The following is a 19,193-nucleotide window of genomic DNA, read 5'->3' as shown; positions in this document are numbered from 1 at the left end:
TTGGCTTTCAGGATTTCACAGTGAAGAATCCCTATTTCTAATGAAAGCTAAACCCCATCATTTTTACTCCAACACGAATGTCAAATAACTTTATTTTAAAGGTGTAAATTTTAAGTCTTGGTTCAGATTTCAAACTGCATGTACGTACATTCACACCCCAGAGGCACTTCAGGTTGTCAACTAGAAATGCTGCAGCAGTTACTGCCCTCTTGCTTCATGGGGGCAGTATCCAACAAACACAGGTTCTGCTGCTATGCCACGGCTGTTAAAAGAAAGTGGAATGTGTGGGATTATAATCAAACACTGGGCTAGTTCTGTAGGCAGGAAGAGAGATACTAACACTCTCTTTTAATCTTTGTGTAAACAAAATTACTTCCAAGAAATAACAGATTAGGGAGTGAAAAAGGGCCCTATTCTACAGTTCATTGTAGTTCAGTTAAGTACAGTTCTCTGTTTCAATAAGATGTACCAGGATATTACAAAACACATTGAAAAGCTTAAATTCAGGGTCTAATTGTCCTGATGTTCTGCAAAATCTATTGTTTTTATTGAAAAGGGCTCATAAGAATGTGAAAATATGAATCAGCTGACATTTGCCCAATGTTTCCTTCACATGCAGCTCTAACTATGTCTTTTTCATTCATTTTTCTGGGGAGCCAGTTTTAGTAAACAGGACTTTTTCCATGTACACTAACATAAATTATGCTCATGGCTTTAAAAACAAACAAACCCTTTAGCTTATAAAGGTGTAGTAAGATAGCATAAAAAGATGTTTCAGAGTTAAAGTAGTTGTCAGAATTCTGCTTCTTGGATATTTAAGAGCTAGATAGCATAGCACTGCTACAGGGATTTGTAGGATAATATACACCGGTGTTTAAATTGAACTTAAGAGCTGCAATGGAAGAAGCTGAATGATGAAATACCTCAGCTGAACTACTGCTTGCCCCTAAGCAAGACCTACTCTTAGGAAAAGACAGGGTTGTTGTCTAGGTCTCTGGAAGATGTGCCAACCTTTTTGTTTCCCTTCTCCCATCACCGTTTTGCTGCAATTAGGGCTGCTGTATCCTACAGGAAGCTGAGTCTAGATCTGAATAGCAGCTACTGCTTTCATGGTACTATTTCAACAGCAGTGGCCTTGGCCTGGATAGGTGGAGCTACTGTTATTCCAGTGACCCTGATCTAGCTGTTACCTACCCATTCCCTCACATCACCCATGCCTGATACCCAGATGCAGAGCAAGCCAGAGCTGTTTGTTCTACTTGCTCCTTGGCCTGCTACAACTGCCATGGTCTGTATATATACTATATATAAAAATGTTAGTAGGGACATAGACCTTTGCCCACTCCCTGACTGATTAAATCAGCTCTTTGACCTCACACAATGCTAAATAAGTGCCCTATGCATGAAAGGCAACAGAACTGCAGCTCCAAGGAATGCTCATTTCATCGGTGGAAAGGGAATGGTTTCTCTTGTTTTTCTGGTTCAAAGCCTATATAAAAGGAATCATTTTCAGGAGGATGTGCCCTTTTATTAAGGTAGTCTGTTTGTAACAGGAATTGTTCACCATAAGTTTTTATGCCAGCAAAGCAGTTTTAGCACCAGAAAGTATCTGAAAGAAAAAGCGTGCAGCACATACAGGGAGGAGTCCTTAGTCTGCCCCTGCATTCTGCATCTCTCATGCTAGCACTACTAGAGCAGCTGCAGTTATCTGGATCAGCTTTTATCATTGTTTTATCAGTTATCTGTATCCCTGCACAGCAATACAAGTACCAGCATTAAGGAAGAAGATGGAGATAAGGAATAGTTAACCAGGTCCAGGAATAGCATGGCTTAGTTCATTATAAAACGCTAATCCTAGAGGTACAAGCACTGTACACTTTACTGTTCAGTTGTATCTGTTTTCTCTGAACCCCATCAAAAGATGCACCATCCTGTTAAGTGACAGGACATAACTTTTTAAAGCCTTTTATAATGATGTTTTTAAGATGTATTTATTAATTCTCTTAATGTATCTATTTTTTCATGACTGAGGGAAATAACACAATTCACATATAACTATTTTCCTATAGCATTATTGTAAGCCAGCTTGAAATAAACCCAACAAGTCAAAATTCATGAGTCTTTCAGTCACTCATAACTTGATTAATTAAAGAGCTACTTTACACTATAAGCTGAAAGTCAGTGATTCCAACAGATAATCATGCTAAGACATCTACAGGAACATGAGCAGAGTGTTTAAGTGCTGACTCTAACTGCCATTGTAGGTTGTTCTCTAAAAATCTGATTTGTATCTATCTATCTACTTCAAAATACTTCTTCATACTGTTGGGATTTTCAATGACTTGTCATAAACTTTTGTAGAGAAATTAAATGGCACGTTGCACTCCTGCTGCAGTCCAACTCTGCAGCAGCATTTGGGAAAACCTAAAAGGCTCTCTTGACTGTTTACTTTTAATAGTAGAGTCAAACTTTGACTTAAGACCTAGAAATCACTCATTTCTACAACCACAAAGATACAAAGACAGCACTAGCAATAATTAAGCAGCAATTTGTCTAGATACTTTTCAGGAAAGAACTACAGAGAAGAATATGTTATGAACTGACTTTGTTTACAGTAGTCATAAATTAAAATTTATCAGGAACTCCTTACCCACCCCTTTCAGTTCCTACACTAAGGCAATACCTGAAAGAATAGCTCGCTCAAGTTCACCGCTAAGGCAAACAGCTCCACTTGATTGCCCGCAAGTCTTTAATTATTATTTATAACAAATAATTAACATGCTTTTTTAAAAAGTCTACTTTTTCTGTCTGCATATTCCTCGCACATACCCTTTAATATCCTTTTTGTCTGAAATAATTCAATCATGGTGTTGTTTTTTCCTTTAGATAAAAGAAAGGGCATAGATGAGTTCTAGTATTTCACTGAAGAAAGTTAAATGAGTTCTGAAAATGTTAATTGCAAAACTGTCTAGAGCTCCTGTCTTAATGTATCTGTTCTTCCTCTTCTGCGGATGTAAAACCACATGGGATGACATTTACATAGTCAGATTAGACTGCTAGCTCTCCTCCCTGTATTTCCAGACCAGCAGTTCAGGCCTGCACTCAAGCTCCATTGGTTATAGGGCATGAGAACCAAGCTTTTCTATAGCTATTAACCTTACCGGAGCATGCGGCATCGGTGATTAGTCAGTCTTTCATAGGCATCCTGCAAGTTGGTCACATTCCTGCTGCTCCAGAGTCTTTCCCCTACAGCACTTGCCCGAGGCCTGTAAAGATATACTGAGTTTTAGAGCAGGTACAGTCTATAACCGGAATGGATTAAAGCTTTTAATACCAGGTTTTATATACCCAGAAGCATCAATTTTTATAGCACCTCAGGTTCAGCACAGAGCACTGTCACCACTAACATACAGTCCTGTTGGATTAATTAATGGTCCCAGTAGCTGGCTTTCTAAAATCTAAAGATCAAGCAGTTCGTACCATAATCTTGGTGTGAGGTTAGTTGCATCCACAAATTCCCCCCACAGGCAGGCTTCTCCACCTATTAAAAGCTTTTTCTGTTTTTCAGATCCTGAAGTCAAAGCAGAAAGTTAGAATTTCTATTTGCCCAGAAGATGGGCATTTATCAACAATTTCGTCTTCCAATACTGAGAGAGGACTCATGTTCAGTTGTTTGTTTTATCATATAAAACATCTATCCCAAGCACTAACTTAATGTTTTGGTAGTCTTGTTACTGCATGTGAGAACCACCAGACCATTTGCACAGAAAACCCATTTCCCTTTTCTGTCAGAAAGGATTTTGCCTTTTATCCTCTAAAAGACATTCCTCAGCTTTCTGATAATTCTCCAGAGATTTCAGTCATGATTGAAACTGTTCATTCTATCACAGACAGAACATTCCTTGAAAAAGCTATGAAGTCAGGTGTTCTCCCTGATCAGCTCTGAGAGCTACCTTGCATAAAATGAAAGCCCCAGGAAAAGAATCATAGAATGGTTTGGGTTAGAAGCGACCATAAAGATCCTCTAGTTCCAATCCCCCCTGCCACGGGCAGGGACACCTCCCACTAGACCAGGTTGCTCAAAGCCCCATCCAGCCTGGCCTTGAACACTTCCAGGGATGGGGCATCCACAGCTTCCCTGATCAACTTGTTCCAGTGCATCACCACCCTCACATTAAAGAATTTCTTCCTCATATCTAACCTAAATCTCCCCTCTTTCAGTTTGAAACCGTTATCCCTCGTCCTATTGATCCACTCCCTGATAAAGAGTGTTTCCTGTAGGCCCCCTTTAGGTACTGGAAGGCTGCTGTAAGGTCTCCCCAGAGCCTTCTCTTCTCCAGAAGGAGATGATGTTTTTATCAGCTTTAGAGGGAGAGAACACGTCCTTTTCTAGAACAGTCTAACACTAGAAGCTTGCTAACATATGAATTCAACGTCTACCAACAGCCATTTTGCACAACTCTGCCCCTAATGCATGATGCATCTGCCCACCTAGTCTAGCATCCTGTCTCACACAAGCACCAGTGCCAGATGCTTCAGGAAGGTATCCCTTTCCCTGCGAGAAGTGGAAAGTTGTGGGTTTTTTTTATTTGAGAATTTTCCAGAGTTCTAGCTAACATTAAAGTCCTTTGATTACAGCCTATCTGATCATAGTGACTGCATGACCACTCTAAATAGCCGTATTTTTCCCATATACACCTTACTATGAACCAAAGACTTTCATGCACAGAACATGCATATAAAAAAAGTAACAAACCAGGGAAGTTAAGTGGTTCAACGCTGTAGTATTTCTTCCAGTCTTGACCATAACTAATGTAGTCTAAGTACCAGGGAGCTGCCAGGATAGCAGTGAACCCAGCTCCTGTGACGCTGCTCAGTTCATGAGCATAGTTGTTTCCCATCCACACTTGAACTACAGTGTCTGGTTTCAGCTAAAAGGGGGAAAACCAAAACAAAACCCAAAACCATTAAAGACAATCTTAACTGCTGTTATCAGGAAAAAGGATGATGGATTTCAAAACTAAGTACTGTGTTTTGAAAAGGAAAATTTTGGAAAAATTGTCATTCCCAGCCCCCCCAGTCTAAAGCTGATTAGCTCTTCGCCAATTTTAAGCAAAGTTCACGCTAGAGTGAAGCCTAGGTTATACCACAGACAGTTCATGCACTAAGAGGGTTCCTACATGCACCAGTTATCTGACCAGCTCTGAAAAGCTGAGCAGCACCTCGTGTTACTAGACCAGACGCACAGTTATGTCAGAAAAAAAAAAAAACACCACATGGAAGCTCATAGAAACTTTCCCACCCTGTACTCTGATGCTCTAAAGCATATTATATTATCTATGTTCACCTTTCGAAAGCAATTCAATGCTGGTGTTCCTGTTCCACCTATTTTACGTGTTCAATAAATGATAATTTCAAGGCAAGCCCCGCATCTGGGCAGACTTGCTGGGGACACCAGCAGACTTGCTTTAAGAGACACAACCATAACTACTCAATAGTCTACTATACCCTCCCACAGTATTGTGCTGTTACGCAAAACTATCTTATTTATTTTTCCATCGTACCTCTGCTTTGTTATCAAACACTTCTTGCCAGACCACGTATCCTTTGTTATAGGAGGAAACAATGTCCAAAATCCTAGAATTTAGAAATAAGATCATGTTTGTGAACTTGAATGAGATCAGTACAGGCACACTGTTTTCCACCCTAAGGCACATCAGACCTTTCCGAGCACTGCACAGGGGACCAAGAAAAAACATTTTTTTCTGGTTTTGGCCTTCAGTGCTCTAACTCAAAGAGGATGTTCTCCCATGTATGAGGATACGCATGTGCAGTAACACAAACTGATGTTCAGAACTACCAGCAACTCATACAGGTGTCTAAGTCCATGTTTTTTTAAGAATGAGAGAAATAAACAGCTGCAAAAACCTTAAGACTTTTCTTCCCCACTCTGTGTGCTGAAATTACAGCAGATACTTATTTTAAGATAACCAGTACATTCAGACTGTGCACAGAACTAGCCTATATGTCCTCGTTGTGTCCCATATTTTAAAACTGTGACCTTTACATTCAGTGTATTAAAAGAAAGTGGGCAGTCCCCAATACATGACACTTTTTGAAAACAATATAGCCTAACCTAAATCAGCTTCAGTATCTGCCCTCAGCACCCCCTCAGACAGTGGCTGTAAGAAGCTGAGCAAAAATTAAAACACCAACATACTTCTGAATATAATACGATTCCAGTTTCGCGTAGTCAATGCCAAATCCTTGCTTCCTCATGAACTCTCTCACTTCAGGGTTAGATTTCCTTAAATAATAACAACGAAATAAGTCAGAAAAAAAAAAAAAAAGAATAATTTTGTTTTGTTTTAAACCAGGTTTCTCAACCATTTCCACCTATGCACGGCAGACTAGCTGACGCCTTAGGCACACCATAGCCTGGAATGCACAACAGAGTAAAAGCAGAAGGCTAAGATGATTTAGGTATTTTGAAACAGTTTCATCCTGATTTGAAATAAAGCCAATAGTCCTTCTTCTCTGGTAGAACTACTGGAGTCCCTGTTCTTAAGCAGTCTCTGGCAGGCTGCCTCAAGCTCCTAAAAGCTCTGGGGTTCTGGCTTCTCTGTGACTTGGTGGGAAGGTTGCCAGAAGGTCTGGAAACTAAGCAGCCATAGTAACATGGGATCTGCAGGAGTGACATCAAGAATTTGGGAAAATACCCAAAAAGCAAACCAACACTTTTGTGATAAAGCTTTTGTCAGAAATTTTCTTTCTTCCTAAAAATTAAAGAAAGATCTGAGCGTTCAGATTTTATGTTTCAAGAGAATGCACAAATACTAACATCAATGTGAATACTCATGCAATTAAATGTTCTCGAAATTCTGTATTATTAGTTACTCCAGCAGAGAGACTACAAAGTATTCAAAATCCACAACCAATTGAAAACCTCTATTAATACATGCCATACTTTTAATACAAGCAGACAGGAGTCAGTACTGTAATACTTAATGTTATCAGGTTTTCTGGAAGGCAGAACTCAATGAAAAGAACAGATTTTCCTTTAACACAAAGCATTTAAATGTTAGTTATCTTATACAGTACTTTTCTACCATACTAGTTCTCCTTCCTGCCAGGTTAATTTTCATGAAGAAATCCTTTAGAGTACCTGAACATTTCTGAAACTACTAGTCAAAGTAAAATTATGCACAACATCACTTGCTTGTTGAGCATCACAAAAGCTCTGCCTGTAAATAGTTACAAAAGTAGGAGTGGAGATCTTTGGGTTAAGGAATGAAAACTGTCTCACGCAGTTCCATAACTGATGGATTTAGGCAAGTTTAAGAGGCACCAGATATTTACTCTTTGAACTGTCACCGTACCAACAATCGAAGTTTACTTCATCTCCTCCCAAATGAATGTAAGCATCTGGAAATACACTGCTGATCTCTCTGTAGAATTTAGTCATGAAGTCATAAGTTGTATTCAAAATGGGATTTACAGGTCCAAAGGACCCAGTTGGACGTTCTCCACTGTAACAAGGGGTGAGAAGATCTCTTTGACCTAATAGAAACAATTAATAGAGGATATTCAATTCCATGTTGGAATGCTAACTTTACTAGCAGGAACAGGCAGTTACCCATATTAAAAATGTTAATACTCATGTCTTAAGTGTTCATCTATCTAAGTATAATCAAATAGAGGCAGGATGAAATAAAACAACTTGCCCAAAGTTGAAGAACCCTCTAAATGGAAATCAGCACTCTGACTTGTCGATTTGTGATTTAACACACAGTAATTTATGGAACATGTCACTGTACCTGCAAAACAGCTTCTGGATGACTACTTGAATAAAAAAGCTTTAATGGATTTAGGGAGGAAGCCAATTAGAAGGAAGCCAAATATAATGAGTGTGCTCCAGAGGCCTCTTTCCTCTTTTTATTATTCTGCTTTGTTAACACCTAAGTAGGTGGGAGATACATGGCTCAAGGTACATGTCCTACCTTAGTCTGCTAGGAATTTACCCCTACACAAGAAAGGAAGGCCAGACAGACATCAAAACTAAGCACTTGTTCTTGAGTCAAGATCTCTGAAGCAACATCAGCCAGTATAATAAAATAGGAAAAAGTTACTACATATAGGTTGGAGATTCATAAATGCAGTTTACTTGGTAAACCGTGGTTACAGCAGCAGCAGCACCTTCTTCCTGGCTGTGTGTTTCCTACACAGAGCACATTTACCCTAAACAGGGCCCTAGTGGCAGATTGTTTCAGCTACCTTCCTTGCATGCCGTAAGACTTCTCCCCAGTGTCTTGAACCTGAATGCAATCAAAGCATAGCCACCCAGATTTATAGGCAAAGCCAGAACTGGCTCCTGTGCATCACATTAAGAAAAGCTATTACACAAGAAGCTATCAGGAACAGTTGATTTTAGGCAAGGGAGCTGAACCTTGGTCTTAATATGAATATAGACCACCCCACGTGTCACCAGGCAAGCCACTGGCTTTTATTAGTGCTCTGTGACAGCAAAGACCACCTGAGATGAAGGATTCAGAAAGACTGTTTAGAAAATTTAGTTTTTGCCTTGTTCCTTTCCTCCTCATTCTAGATTAGTGAGAAAGAGCCTGAGGCATCTTCCAACATTATGGCTGCATCCCCACAGGATGAGCACAAGACTTGCCCCATGGCTAAAGCTAAAGCTATGAAGCGCTAGAAAAACCTTTACTATTTCCAGTTTGGCCAAACCCATCATATGTTTATTGCAGTGAAATCACAGTCACTGCGCCTTGAATTAAGGCACAAGGTTCTGTGGTCCTTGAGTACGTGTAAACACTACCACCCTCAGGATTCAAGCATTCTCTATCAAGAGAAGTATTTTTCTGAAACCCAGAAGAGAGTGAAAAAGCATCCAACTTTGCTGTGTTTTGTACACTGTCAGATTACCGCTTTACTAATAGAATCATTAATCACTTTGAAAGAACCTTTCCAAAGCAGAAACCTCTAGAGACAGCAACTCACTATTTCTAGCCACTGCTTCTAAACTCAAGAGCACTAACAACAATGTGAAGTCTAAGGCACACAGAATGTATCTGTGCCTTTGCACACACATCCAGCACAGCAAGTATCAGCTTTCTCCATTCATTCTACTTCCTCTAACACATAAAGATCATGGCTATCACTTAGGCTGCCCCTTGCTTACCTCTTATTAAGGGGCTTTCAAACCACTTTAAGGGCTGCTTTTTAACAAGTTAATTTGCTTGCACTCTATTTACCACAATTTTCTAACCATTAATACTTTCTTGGACATACCTTTTCCCCAAGACTGCGTGTGTCCTGGGGTATCAAACTCTGGGATAACTCTAATGCCTCTTAACCGGGCATACTCAATCACCAGACTGATGTCAGTAGGAGTATAGATGTGGTTATAGGAGTACGCTCCCTGTAAAGTATTCACATTTAGAAACAGTTTACAAAACATTGTATCAGCAGCTCAAAAAATCGTGACTAAAGTGCTATAATTTAGACTGGAGAGCATTTTTAGAAGTTAGCCTTTTGTGGTTTTTCACATATGCAACTGCACTGATGGTACTTCTAGGTTGACTAGTGGGGGGGGGGGGAACAAAACAAAACAAAACCCACAGACATGAACCCCTTTTTCCACACTAAGACAAATCTGAGGAGACCATCCTTTCCTCCTTAGCTCACAGTTAATGAGGAAAACAGAAAAGGTAGTATCTATTCCATCAGATTTTTGAAAGATACGGTTTTCAATTCTTCTGTACAAAGGCTAGTTACTTTTGCCCTCCACCTCTGCATCATTAGTCCTAAAACATGGGGCCCTTGTTATATGACATGCAAGACTAATGGAAAAAATCTGCCAAGTCAGAAAGAACGGTGTCTTTTTCCAACACCTCTGCTTGTCAGTTTGAATACAATATCCAATTTAGCGTCAGGGCACGTTTGTTTTGTGACACTGAATTTGAGTGTTATTCCACTCCCACACAGAAAACAAATGTGACAAGTGACCCAGACTGCTACAGTTAGAAAAGCGTCATGACTCCTCATGATTAATAGCACCTTAAGCTTCTATTTACCCAGAAACAGTTTCCACAGTGAGTTACTAAAAAAAGATAATGATAAACAAGAAGCGTTTCATAAAGAAGGCTACTGAGACAGAGTCCATCTCCTTCTCTCCAGCTGTCAGTGGGGAATGGAACAGAACTCCACAGCCATTACTAGGAAAAATAATCTGACTGTACCATCCAACATCTACAATTTTTTAATTAAGAAATTCTTCACAGCATCTGATACATAATTTTCATGAGGGTCAGCTTAGATTATTTTTAAATTATTATAATATAGATATTAGGCTCTACTTAACTATTCATGATTGATTTGGCTATTACTGCACTGCGATTGAGCAAGAACCTCATGATGGCTTTTATTAATTAGCAAAATCTGCTGTGAATTGGGAACTAAAGAGATACATTGCAGTGTATTCATTTCAGAAAACAACCTCTCACTTTTGGACCTCTAGACATGTTGTGTTTTGTCAAGTTAACTAGATCTCAGAAAGGGCAAAAGTACTACTGCCATGGTTCCAAACCTAGAGCTGACAGGAAACTCTCTTACATCCGTTTGAGTGACAGTTAAGTCTACCAGTAAAACAAACAAACCAACAGAAATACAAGCACTGTTCACCGCAACAGATTATTTGAACCATTAGTGCTTGAAGGCCTGCAAACACTAAGCGGATCACTGTCAGCAGCAAGTTTGCACAGAAGAGTTAGGAAGGTCATTTACCATGCATCCACCAAGGAAGACTCAAATATGGTTCACAGAGACCATGTTGGTTGTTGGTCCTCTGGTACTGTTTCACAATCAGCCAAGGCAAATGTATTCAACCATTGGTAGGCTCTGCATTCTATTTTCATGAAAGATGTGCCAGATTTCTGCCCTCCCACCCTGCTCCAGTAATGTTTACTCACCTTGTCACTTAACTCAGGGAAATAAATACTCTGGTAAGGGAATGACTGATCATCTACTATATGCCAGTGGAAAACATTGAACTTGTTAAAAGCCATGGCATCCTGTAACAAAGAATGCAATACAGTCTAGTTAAGCACTTCACTCTCACAGAAAACCTATGCAAAAAAAGTTGGTCTTGTCCCTGTATATCCCGCCTGCCTAAAGGAGCAACTTAAAAAAAAAAAAACCACAAAGAAAATGCATACTGTGTTTCAACGAATGCTAGAAGCATACACCAAAACACACCATCCTGTTTATACTACTGCTCCATTTCCTTTGCTATCTATTTGCACCACTCCTGCCAACGAGCTCTTGATCTGATCATGCTACACTGCCCGGTAGAAGGGGAACTGCTATAAATGCTTATGAGTTTCTTCCCTTTCAGAACACATCTGGGTAATTCTCTATGCACCAGGAGCTATTTCAGCTTACAGAAAAGCCTATGCTTTTCTACCTAAATACTTTGGACTCAAAAACCAAACAGCATGAGAGTTTCTAACTATTTAGTACATCTCTACTTGCTAGTGACTTCTGCAGAATCCATTTCAAATGCATGCAGAATAAACGCGTGCATTTTCCACAAAGAAGTGTGGCTTATGTTTTTAGTCATTACAGTGTCAGTACTTCCCTTTTAACACACTTATTTTAGAATTATGACTCCAGATGGACAGTTAAGCACATACCCGAGTTATGCAAGTTTGTCAGAGTCACTAGAAGTGTTGTGTGCTGCGAGCAGACGGAAAAAGCATTCTCTACATTGTTTGGGACTAAGTAATTGCAACACAGTTGCTTCCAATCCCTTCCCACAATACAATTATTTCCACACCTTCCCCTTTCGTTTTTTCACCAAGCTGTGTTTAAAGAAGTGACAAAAATCTCTTCAGGAACTCCCACCAAATCCAAAGGAAGATTTACACCTTGTCCACTCCCCAAAATTATCTCATCTGTTTCATTAGAAGAAGTTTCAATTACCGCATGTCTTCACATATTTCTATCAAATACCATCTTTCCACACAAAAAATGCTATCTCCTGACCTTTACCTCAGCCACGCCTTCCTCAAGGACAATGCACTTCCCGGAAATACAGTAAAGCAGCCGAACACAAACAAGAAATGTACTTAAACTGCTGCCTTAAGCATCTAATTACCGCATGTCAGTGAAGAGATTACTGCTGCTTTTTATTAGGTTAGCCTGGACTCAAGCAGGCACAAAGGTGGGAGGAAAAGCACACTTGTTCTTTAACCAGCAAAATGTCATAAGTGTCCCATAGCTCTGGGAAATTATTAAAGCCACAAGCATAACTTAAGGAAAGAAAACATGATAGCAACAGTTACAGAAACACAAAATTGGTTAGAAATGCAAGTCTCAAAAGTCAAGTTACTCTTTGGACATTGTTGTCTCTTTTAGAAAAGACAACAAATAATGATGCAATTAACTACTTGAGTCTTTGAAGCACCCTCAATTGTAAATGAAACACTACACAAACACTACTTGCTAAACAGGGACTGATCTTAAAGGTAAATACAAGTGGTAAATACCCATGGAGGGGCAAGTTCTGAGCACAGTTCAACGATGACCTCAGAAATGAAGACTGGTTTTACCTGCACTCTCTTCCTCCCCATCCTAAGCCTGTTCTGCAAAGTTCTGCAACATGGAAAGGAAATTTCTAACACTATTTCATCTTGGAAAAGCAAGACAGAGACAAGACAGGAAAACTGCTTGTTCCTCCACTCCAAGGTGCCTCCCATTTCAACCCACCAAATAAACGCTGCTACAAGGATTTCAAGAGGAGAGAGGAGTACAAAACAGAAAAAACCCCACAGCTTTAGCTGCTATGACTACACCATTGTTATATATTTACATTATACATATACATAGTATACAATTATTAGTGTGCTTACACAAGCTTTTCAGATAAAGTTTTGTTGGTGCTTGTGTGGGTTTTTTGCGTTTTGAAGGGATGTAGTGAAAGAAATCAGTAGCTTCCAATTAACATTTCCAATTTCTCCCCTTACTCTATACTACTTAATTACTGGCTTGCTCTTAGCAGCATAAGAAAGAATAACCAAAGCCTGGTTATTCAAAAGACTGGAATTTTCCTGCATCCACTGGCACTGAAGCCAGGACTTGCAAGGTCTCCCCTGTAGTGCTTGGTGACAGTCCGATGTCTCAAAACACGGTTCCAAGAAATATATGAGCTGGTTTAGGCAACAGAAAACACAGAAAGCCCAATGTACCACAAATCCCAGCCTCCTTTACAGGTTCACTGTGTCTGCCCACTCAGTTCCTCTATGGTGTATGTTCTGACCTTCACTTAGCAAAGTTCACTCTGTCCTTTTAGAAGTCAGACAGCGGAGATGGGTTCTCCTTTCATACCAGTTGCTACCTACTCCAGGGGCCAAAACACAAAAGCAAAAAGCCTTCACTATTAATAATACAAAACTGCCCACTTACCAGGTTTGTAAGAATAGATTTCAATGGTAAATAATGCCTTGAAGTGTCTAGTAAGATTCCTCTATGAGCAAATCTTGGGAAGTCATCGATTTCAGATTCATTGACAAGAAACTATGAGAATGAAATTTAAAAATTAGAATTTTCATTTTTTATTCACCATTTCAAACAGGAAATACTTAGTTTTCAGTTTTTTAACAGCCTTCCAAGGATAATTTTCTGAAAAAGTACTAGTAGATGTGCTGCTTCTTGAAGAGCACACAATAAAGAATGTGGCTATACTTACACTTCCATAGTCATCTTCATGAACCAACTGACTGAAGGTTTCCAAACCTGTGAAAAAAATCCAAGAAAGGGATCTGGAGTACAAGCCAGTACTTGTCCTTAAAGTTTTAGTTAAAAACAGGACCATAACTATTTACAAGTATTCACATAGCTAGAAAGAATGCTTTGTAGCTGAGTTTCTTTCTCTTCAGCACAGTTTTCCTTAATTGCTCAAGCACCCCAGTTAATGAAGTTCTGATGAGAGAACCATCCAAGCTCTCCATTATACACAAGTGCTGAATATTAGCAGTAACAGCTCAGCTGTACCAAACTAATCCTTCAATAGTATGGAAGTCACTGATAGCAAGGTAGGAATTTCTGGTATTGTCATGCATCTATTCCTGTCATTTCTGGTACTGGTGAAGTTTCTAATTTAGCATGAAAAATCTGCTAATTTAGACTAACATTCCAGTAAGAACAGCAGACTGAAACTTCAGCATTATGGTCTTCTTGGTGATGTGTCCAGCATGTTCAGCTACTAGGTGCAGTCAGAGAATAATTTGTTATTCACACTGTAGATCAGTGAGCTAAAAAGCACCCAGGATTTTGTTGGCTTGGCTGATTTCCAGCATAGCAAGGGTGCACTTCTGGTGTGCCACTGGATCTGAGATGCTGAGCACCCGAACTGAGGGTCTGACCAACACACCTCTGGGTACCCTTCTGGTCTGTATGCCCAAGCTTATTTCTCGGGAAGGACGAATGAGGGCAAGGCTCAGTGGTCAGCTGGTTCTTAGTCTGGCATGGATTTTGAATTAAGTCCAGACCAAATAGCTCAATAGGAAAAGTATCAGCTTACCTCTTAAAGCACCCCATACCTCATCTGCTTTCAGTATAGCCACAGGCTCAGTTACAGTTAAATGATCTAAAGAATGGGAAAAAAACCAAAACATGTTATTCCTTAAGAAAGTAGGGAATGACAGGACAACGCTAACAGGCATTAAAAAGAATCTTCTAACCAAAAGAATTCTAACCAATGCTGCTTTTAACAGTGATACCGCATCACTATTTTTTGTTTATGTGCTCCCGAAATAATGCAATCTACTAGTCAGAGCATCAGCAGTTAATCACTAAAGATGATGAAAGAAATACAGTGTTTAATAATGGCAATGTTAAATATTGTACATGTGCCAGAATTCCAGCCAACTTTAACACAACTGATTTAAAACTATCAGATGATATTTTTTCATTTAAGACGTAGGTGATAAGGGTTGGTGATAAGCCGTAGGTGATAAGCCAAATGTAACCGCAGAAGTTTACTTCTCCTTTTACCTCTCCTTTACCTTCCTTATGCTTACATACTCTTTTGGAGATACAGCTTACAGAGATATAGCAAGTAATATCATTAGATCCTTACTATAAAGGTATTGTTACAAAGGATAATTAAAAAACCAGACCCCACCACCTAATGAGCACATGTACCAGGGCAGTGAGACGAAGTAAGGTAAAAAGAATGGTATCTGAAGGTATCCATAACAATCCTACCTTACATTTGAGTACTGGAAGTACTCAAGTACAAAGTACTGAAAAAGAGAGACTAAAATGATTTTGTTTTTCCATTTAAGGTGATTTAGTAAATTTTAGTGAAAAAACAAATATGTTTTAAATATGTTAATTAAAAAAAAATCACACATATATGTCTAAAAATACACTATGCCTATAAAGCTATAAATTTATATTATTATTTAAACATCAAAGCAATAATAAACTGACCAGAGTCACACATTTGAAACAGCAGAGAAAAAATCAGAGGGGTAAATTGCTGTATAATGATTTATCAGATCTGCCTCAGCATGAAAGAATGGCTGGTTACAAGGTATACCATTCAAACATTTGTTCAAACTACCAGAGAAAAGTCATTCAGGGACATGAAGAAAGTACCTCAAGATTGCATTTTAACTTAAACACAGATTGCACATACTGGAAGTTCTGGGCAAGAAACAGAACTTCGAAGACCACTGCAACCTCCTGCATGGATGGAAAGAAATGGATCTTTCTGTGATAAACTGTAGTTCAGTCAGGGATTTACTTCAAAGACAGGGGACTACAGGGAACTACTGGAGAAAGTCCAGCGTAGGGCAACAAAGATAATTGAGGGATTGGAGCATCTCCCTTATGAGGAAAGGCTGAGAGAGCTGGGACTCTTTAGCCTGGAGAAGAGAAGGCTGAGGGGAGACCTTATTAACGTTTACAAGTATCTAAAGGGTGGGTTTAAGGAGGATGGAGCCAGACTCTTTTCAGTGATTCCCAGTAACAGGACGAGGGGTAACGGGCACAAGCTGGAACACAGGAAGTTCCGATCAAATATGAGAAAAAAACTTCTTTACGGTGAGGGTGACAGAGCACTGGAACAGGCTGCCCAGGGAGGTTGTGGAGTCCCCTTCTCTGGAGACTTTCAAGACCCGCCTGGATGCAGTCCTGAGTAATGTGCTCTAGGCAATCCTGCTTCAGCAGGGGAGTTGGACTAGATGATCGCTAGAGGTCCCTTCCAACTCTGAAAAATTCCATGATTCCGTGACAGCAAGCTTTTTTTCTGAACATATAGCATACCTTAGATGAACGCAGAACAAGTTTTGTACGGCTATCTGGAACCTTTTGCACAAGCAGGCAAGAAGCCAGCAGGGAGAGGGGCAGAGAACTTGTACTTTGATTACATATCCAATACTCTTTCTACAGGAGAGTCATTGACTATCCATGCTACCTCTATTAAGAAAAGGAGCCAAACTGCCCAATCCAGCAAGTGACTAGTTGCATATTGAAATGCATATTTCAGCATTTGTTCCCTGGACAAGCTATCCCATTAGAAGTAGAAAATTAAAATCTTGCTAAAGTCTGGAGAGCTCCACTTACTACATGAGGACAATTCCACGTTATTTCCAACAGGAAACTCCTTTTCTACAGCTGAGGGAAAAGCTCTGACGGTTCTGAAGAGTGCAACCTAAAAATCACATGATCTGACAGATCCCCTGATAGAAAAGAACCGGCTTCGGTTAACATTTGAAGCTCACAAATCAATTCAAAGTTCAACTAGTAGTAAAGCAGTATAATAACCTGACTGTGAAAGAAGAATTCTAAAGCATTAGCAATTTTGCTGCTATACCTCATTTGCATTGAAATGAATGATAAACTTGCACACAAAAATTGCACTGCTTGGCTAAATATACCAAGAAGACTCAGTAAGCTTAAAATGAGTACATTTTGTCACAAGTCAGGTAGAATTAATCCCGCTGCAGGTGTATGACTTAAGATTTAAAGGATCTTTTTCTAACGATCTGTATCCTGCATACCAAACAACTAAGACAGCATCTGTCATTTGTTTTAGTGGCCAGCCCAGCCCAAACCACGACACTAGTACAGAAGATTATCTCAAGACAGTACTAGATTAATTGAGCATGTTTAATTCTGTGCTTACCTGCCCAGACAAAAAAGCAATACTATCAACTCATCCTTATTTCTGTTAAGAAACTTATCTGATGATCAGGACTTGATTATAGAGTACTTCTCCACCCTGGACTTCAGTCACAGAAGTAAAGAAGCATATCAGAAAAAATCCAATATAACCACCATGGTTTTAAAGCCTTTTTTGGATCTACTGATAGAAAAAAGTGGATTTATAATACTGGAAGATGAATAACAAGAAGTTCAATGAACACTTTCCATTCTTTCAGGAAAAACAGAAATACCACATACCTAAGCCACTGTAGGTAGCTTCAATTCAAATGTTATTTCTAAGAAGAGCAGACAAATAGGCAAAGCCAGCCCTCATGCAATACCCTGCACTGAAAGAAAGGATGATCTCTTGACTGTGCATAGATGTCACCACGCATAATTGGGCGGAGCGTAGCATAGTACCTCCAGTCCTTAACGACAGTTACTAGAAAGGACAGCAGCAGGTAAATTAGCTGAATGCTAGCTGAACTGCAGAAATTATCGGTTACACTTCTAACCAGCTCCGTGACTCACTGCGGGCTGAGACTTCCCACAGCACTGACAGCAAGAATTATCTTCTTGCTTGCCGCTGTTGCGCAACGTCCTTGAGCGTCTCGGTGCGCCTACGATTTCCAGCTCCTCAAAAGAGAAAATCTGCTGAGTTTTAACCCTGGGCACACGACTGGAAAACGAGGGCTGAGGATGGCGCGGAAGGCGGCGGCCGGCCGTGCGCGGTACTCACAGGCCTCGCTGGAGGCGAGGTGGGGGTAACTGTGACAGCCGGGGTCCGGGGCCTCGATCACCACCTGCAGCTGCGACAGCTCGGGCTCCCCTCGGCCGCCCGGCGGCCCGCGGCTCCGCGTCCACCGGGGGGACTGCCCGAACATGTACTCGTAGTACCTGCCGGGGAAGCACAGACGCCGGCGGAGCCTTGAGGTAACCGCTCCCGCCACCGGGCCGCCGTCCGCAGCCCCCCGCCTCCCCGCCGCCCCTCACCTGCGGAAGGCGTCCTGCAGCAGACCGCAGTCCGGCCCCGCCGAGGAGCCGGCGCCGTGCACCAGCTGGAAGCGGCCGGGGGCCAGCTGCAACTGGCGGGGGGACGTGCGGAGCCACTGCGGCAGGGGCCACAGCGAGCCCTCACGGAAGGAGCCCGAGACCGGCTCCCACTCGGCCGGCTCCGGCGCGGCCTCGGTCGGCGGGACGCCATGGCGAAAGCCGGTGCTTACAAGCACGGCGGGCACCAGGAACAGCCCCAGCAGCAGCCCGGCCAGCCCCATGGCTCTGCCCATGGTGCGGTGGCTACCTCAGCCCGCGGCGACACGCTCGAAGGGCGGGCCGGGTCCGCCTCCGCCATCACGGGACCGGCGGGGGCGGGCCTCGGCAGCGCGCCCGCGGCGCCCGCCCGGTACCGCCTCCACAAAGGCTGCTGAGCGGCCGCCGGGGAGAAGGGATGGCCAGGGCGGTCCTCACACCACCGGGTCCGGGGAGAGGGCATCGCCAGGGCGGGAGGACGGTCCTCACACCTCCGGGTCCGGGGAGAGGGCATCGCCAGGGCGGGAGGACGCCTCTAGGGGGCCGGGGAGGTGTCCCCACCAGGCCGGGAGGCCGCTCCTCCGGCGGGTTTTCCTCCTTCAGCGGTCCCCACCTGTTCGTGGTCGAGAAACCGCTCGAAGGAGTAACGAGAAGTTACCCACCGTTGCTGGATGGGAAATTTTAAGCCGTTTAATTTCTGTATGGAAAAATCTTGATTTGGGTTGCATTTTTATAACAGGAAAACTTAACGCGTCTCTTGTACTGCTGCAAAACAGTCTCGGCAGAAATTACATTCTAGCAGATTTTTCTGCAGATTGTGCTGGAAGCTCTGTTGTGAATAAGCAGAAGTCTGAGTTGCAGTGAAGTTTTTCAAGCTTTAACCAAACAAACTAGGTGTTTTGACAGATCCCAGTATGAATTTTGGAAAGTTGTTG

The 19,193-nt window shown here is 41.4% G+C and overlaps 1 protein-coding gene across 2 annotated transcripts; it reads right to left on the bottom strand.

Moving 5' to 3' along the window:
- Positions 1 to 70: 70 nt before the first annotated feature.
- HEXB (hexosaminidase subunit beta) lies at positions 71 to 18,572 on the bottom strand. 2 transcript variants are annotated; one of them, XM_054184934.1, is made up of 14 exons: positions 18,223 to 18,571; positions 17,969 to 18,126; positions 14,597 to 14,662; positions 13,763 to 13,809; positions 13,480 to 13,590; positions 10,986 to 11,087; positions 9,307 to 9,436; positions 7,380 to 7,560; positions 6,221 to 6,307; positions 5,565 to 5,637; positions 4,757 to 4,931; positions 3,481 to 3,571; positions 3,162 to 3,266; positions 71 to 262 (listed from the first exon to the last, which is right to left on the bottom strand). In XM_054184934.1, the coding sequence occupies exons 1-14, from the start codon at positions 18,513 to 18,515 to the stop codon at positions 199 to 201; spliced, it is 1,683 nt and encodes a 560-aa protein (XP_054040909.1). In that variant the 5' UTR covers positions 18,516 to 18,571; the 3' UTR covers positions 71 to 198. The 2 variants fall into 2 exon arrangements, 1 of the variants encoding a protein (XP_054040909.1); XR_008463721.1 differs by lacking the exon at positions 3,481 to 3,571 and having other exon boundaries at positions 18,223 to 18,572.
- Between the last annotated feature and the right edge of the window lie 621 nt (positions 18,573 to 19,193).

This window comes from Rissa tridactyla, chromosome Z (assembly GCF_028500815.1).
Source record: "Rissa tridactyla isolate bRisTri1 chromosome Z, bRisTri1.patW.cur.20221130, whole genome shotgun sequence".
Lineage (NCBI taxonomy): Eukaryota > Metazoa > Chordata > Aves > Charadriiformes > Laridae > Rissa > Rissa tridactyla.
The sequence above is the reverse complement of the archived record's forward strand: the minus strand, read 5'-3'. Positions and strand labels throughout refer to the sequence as shown.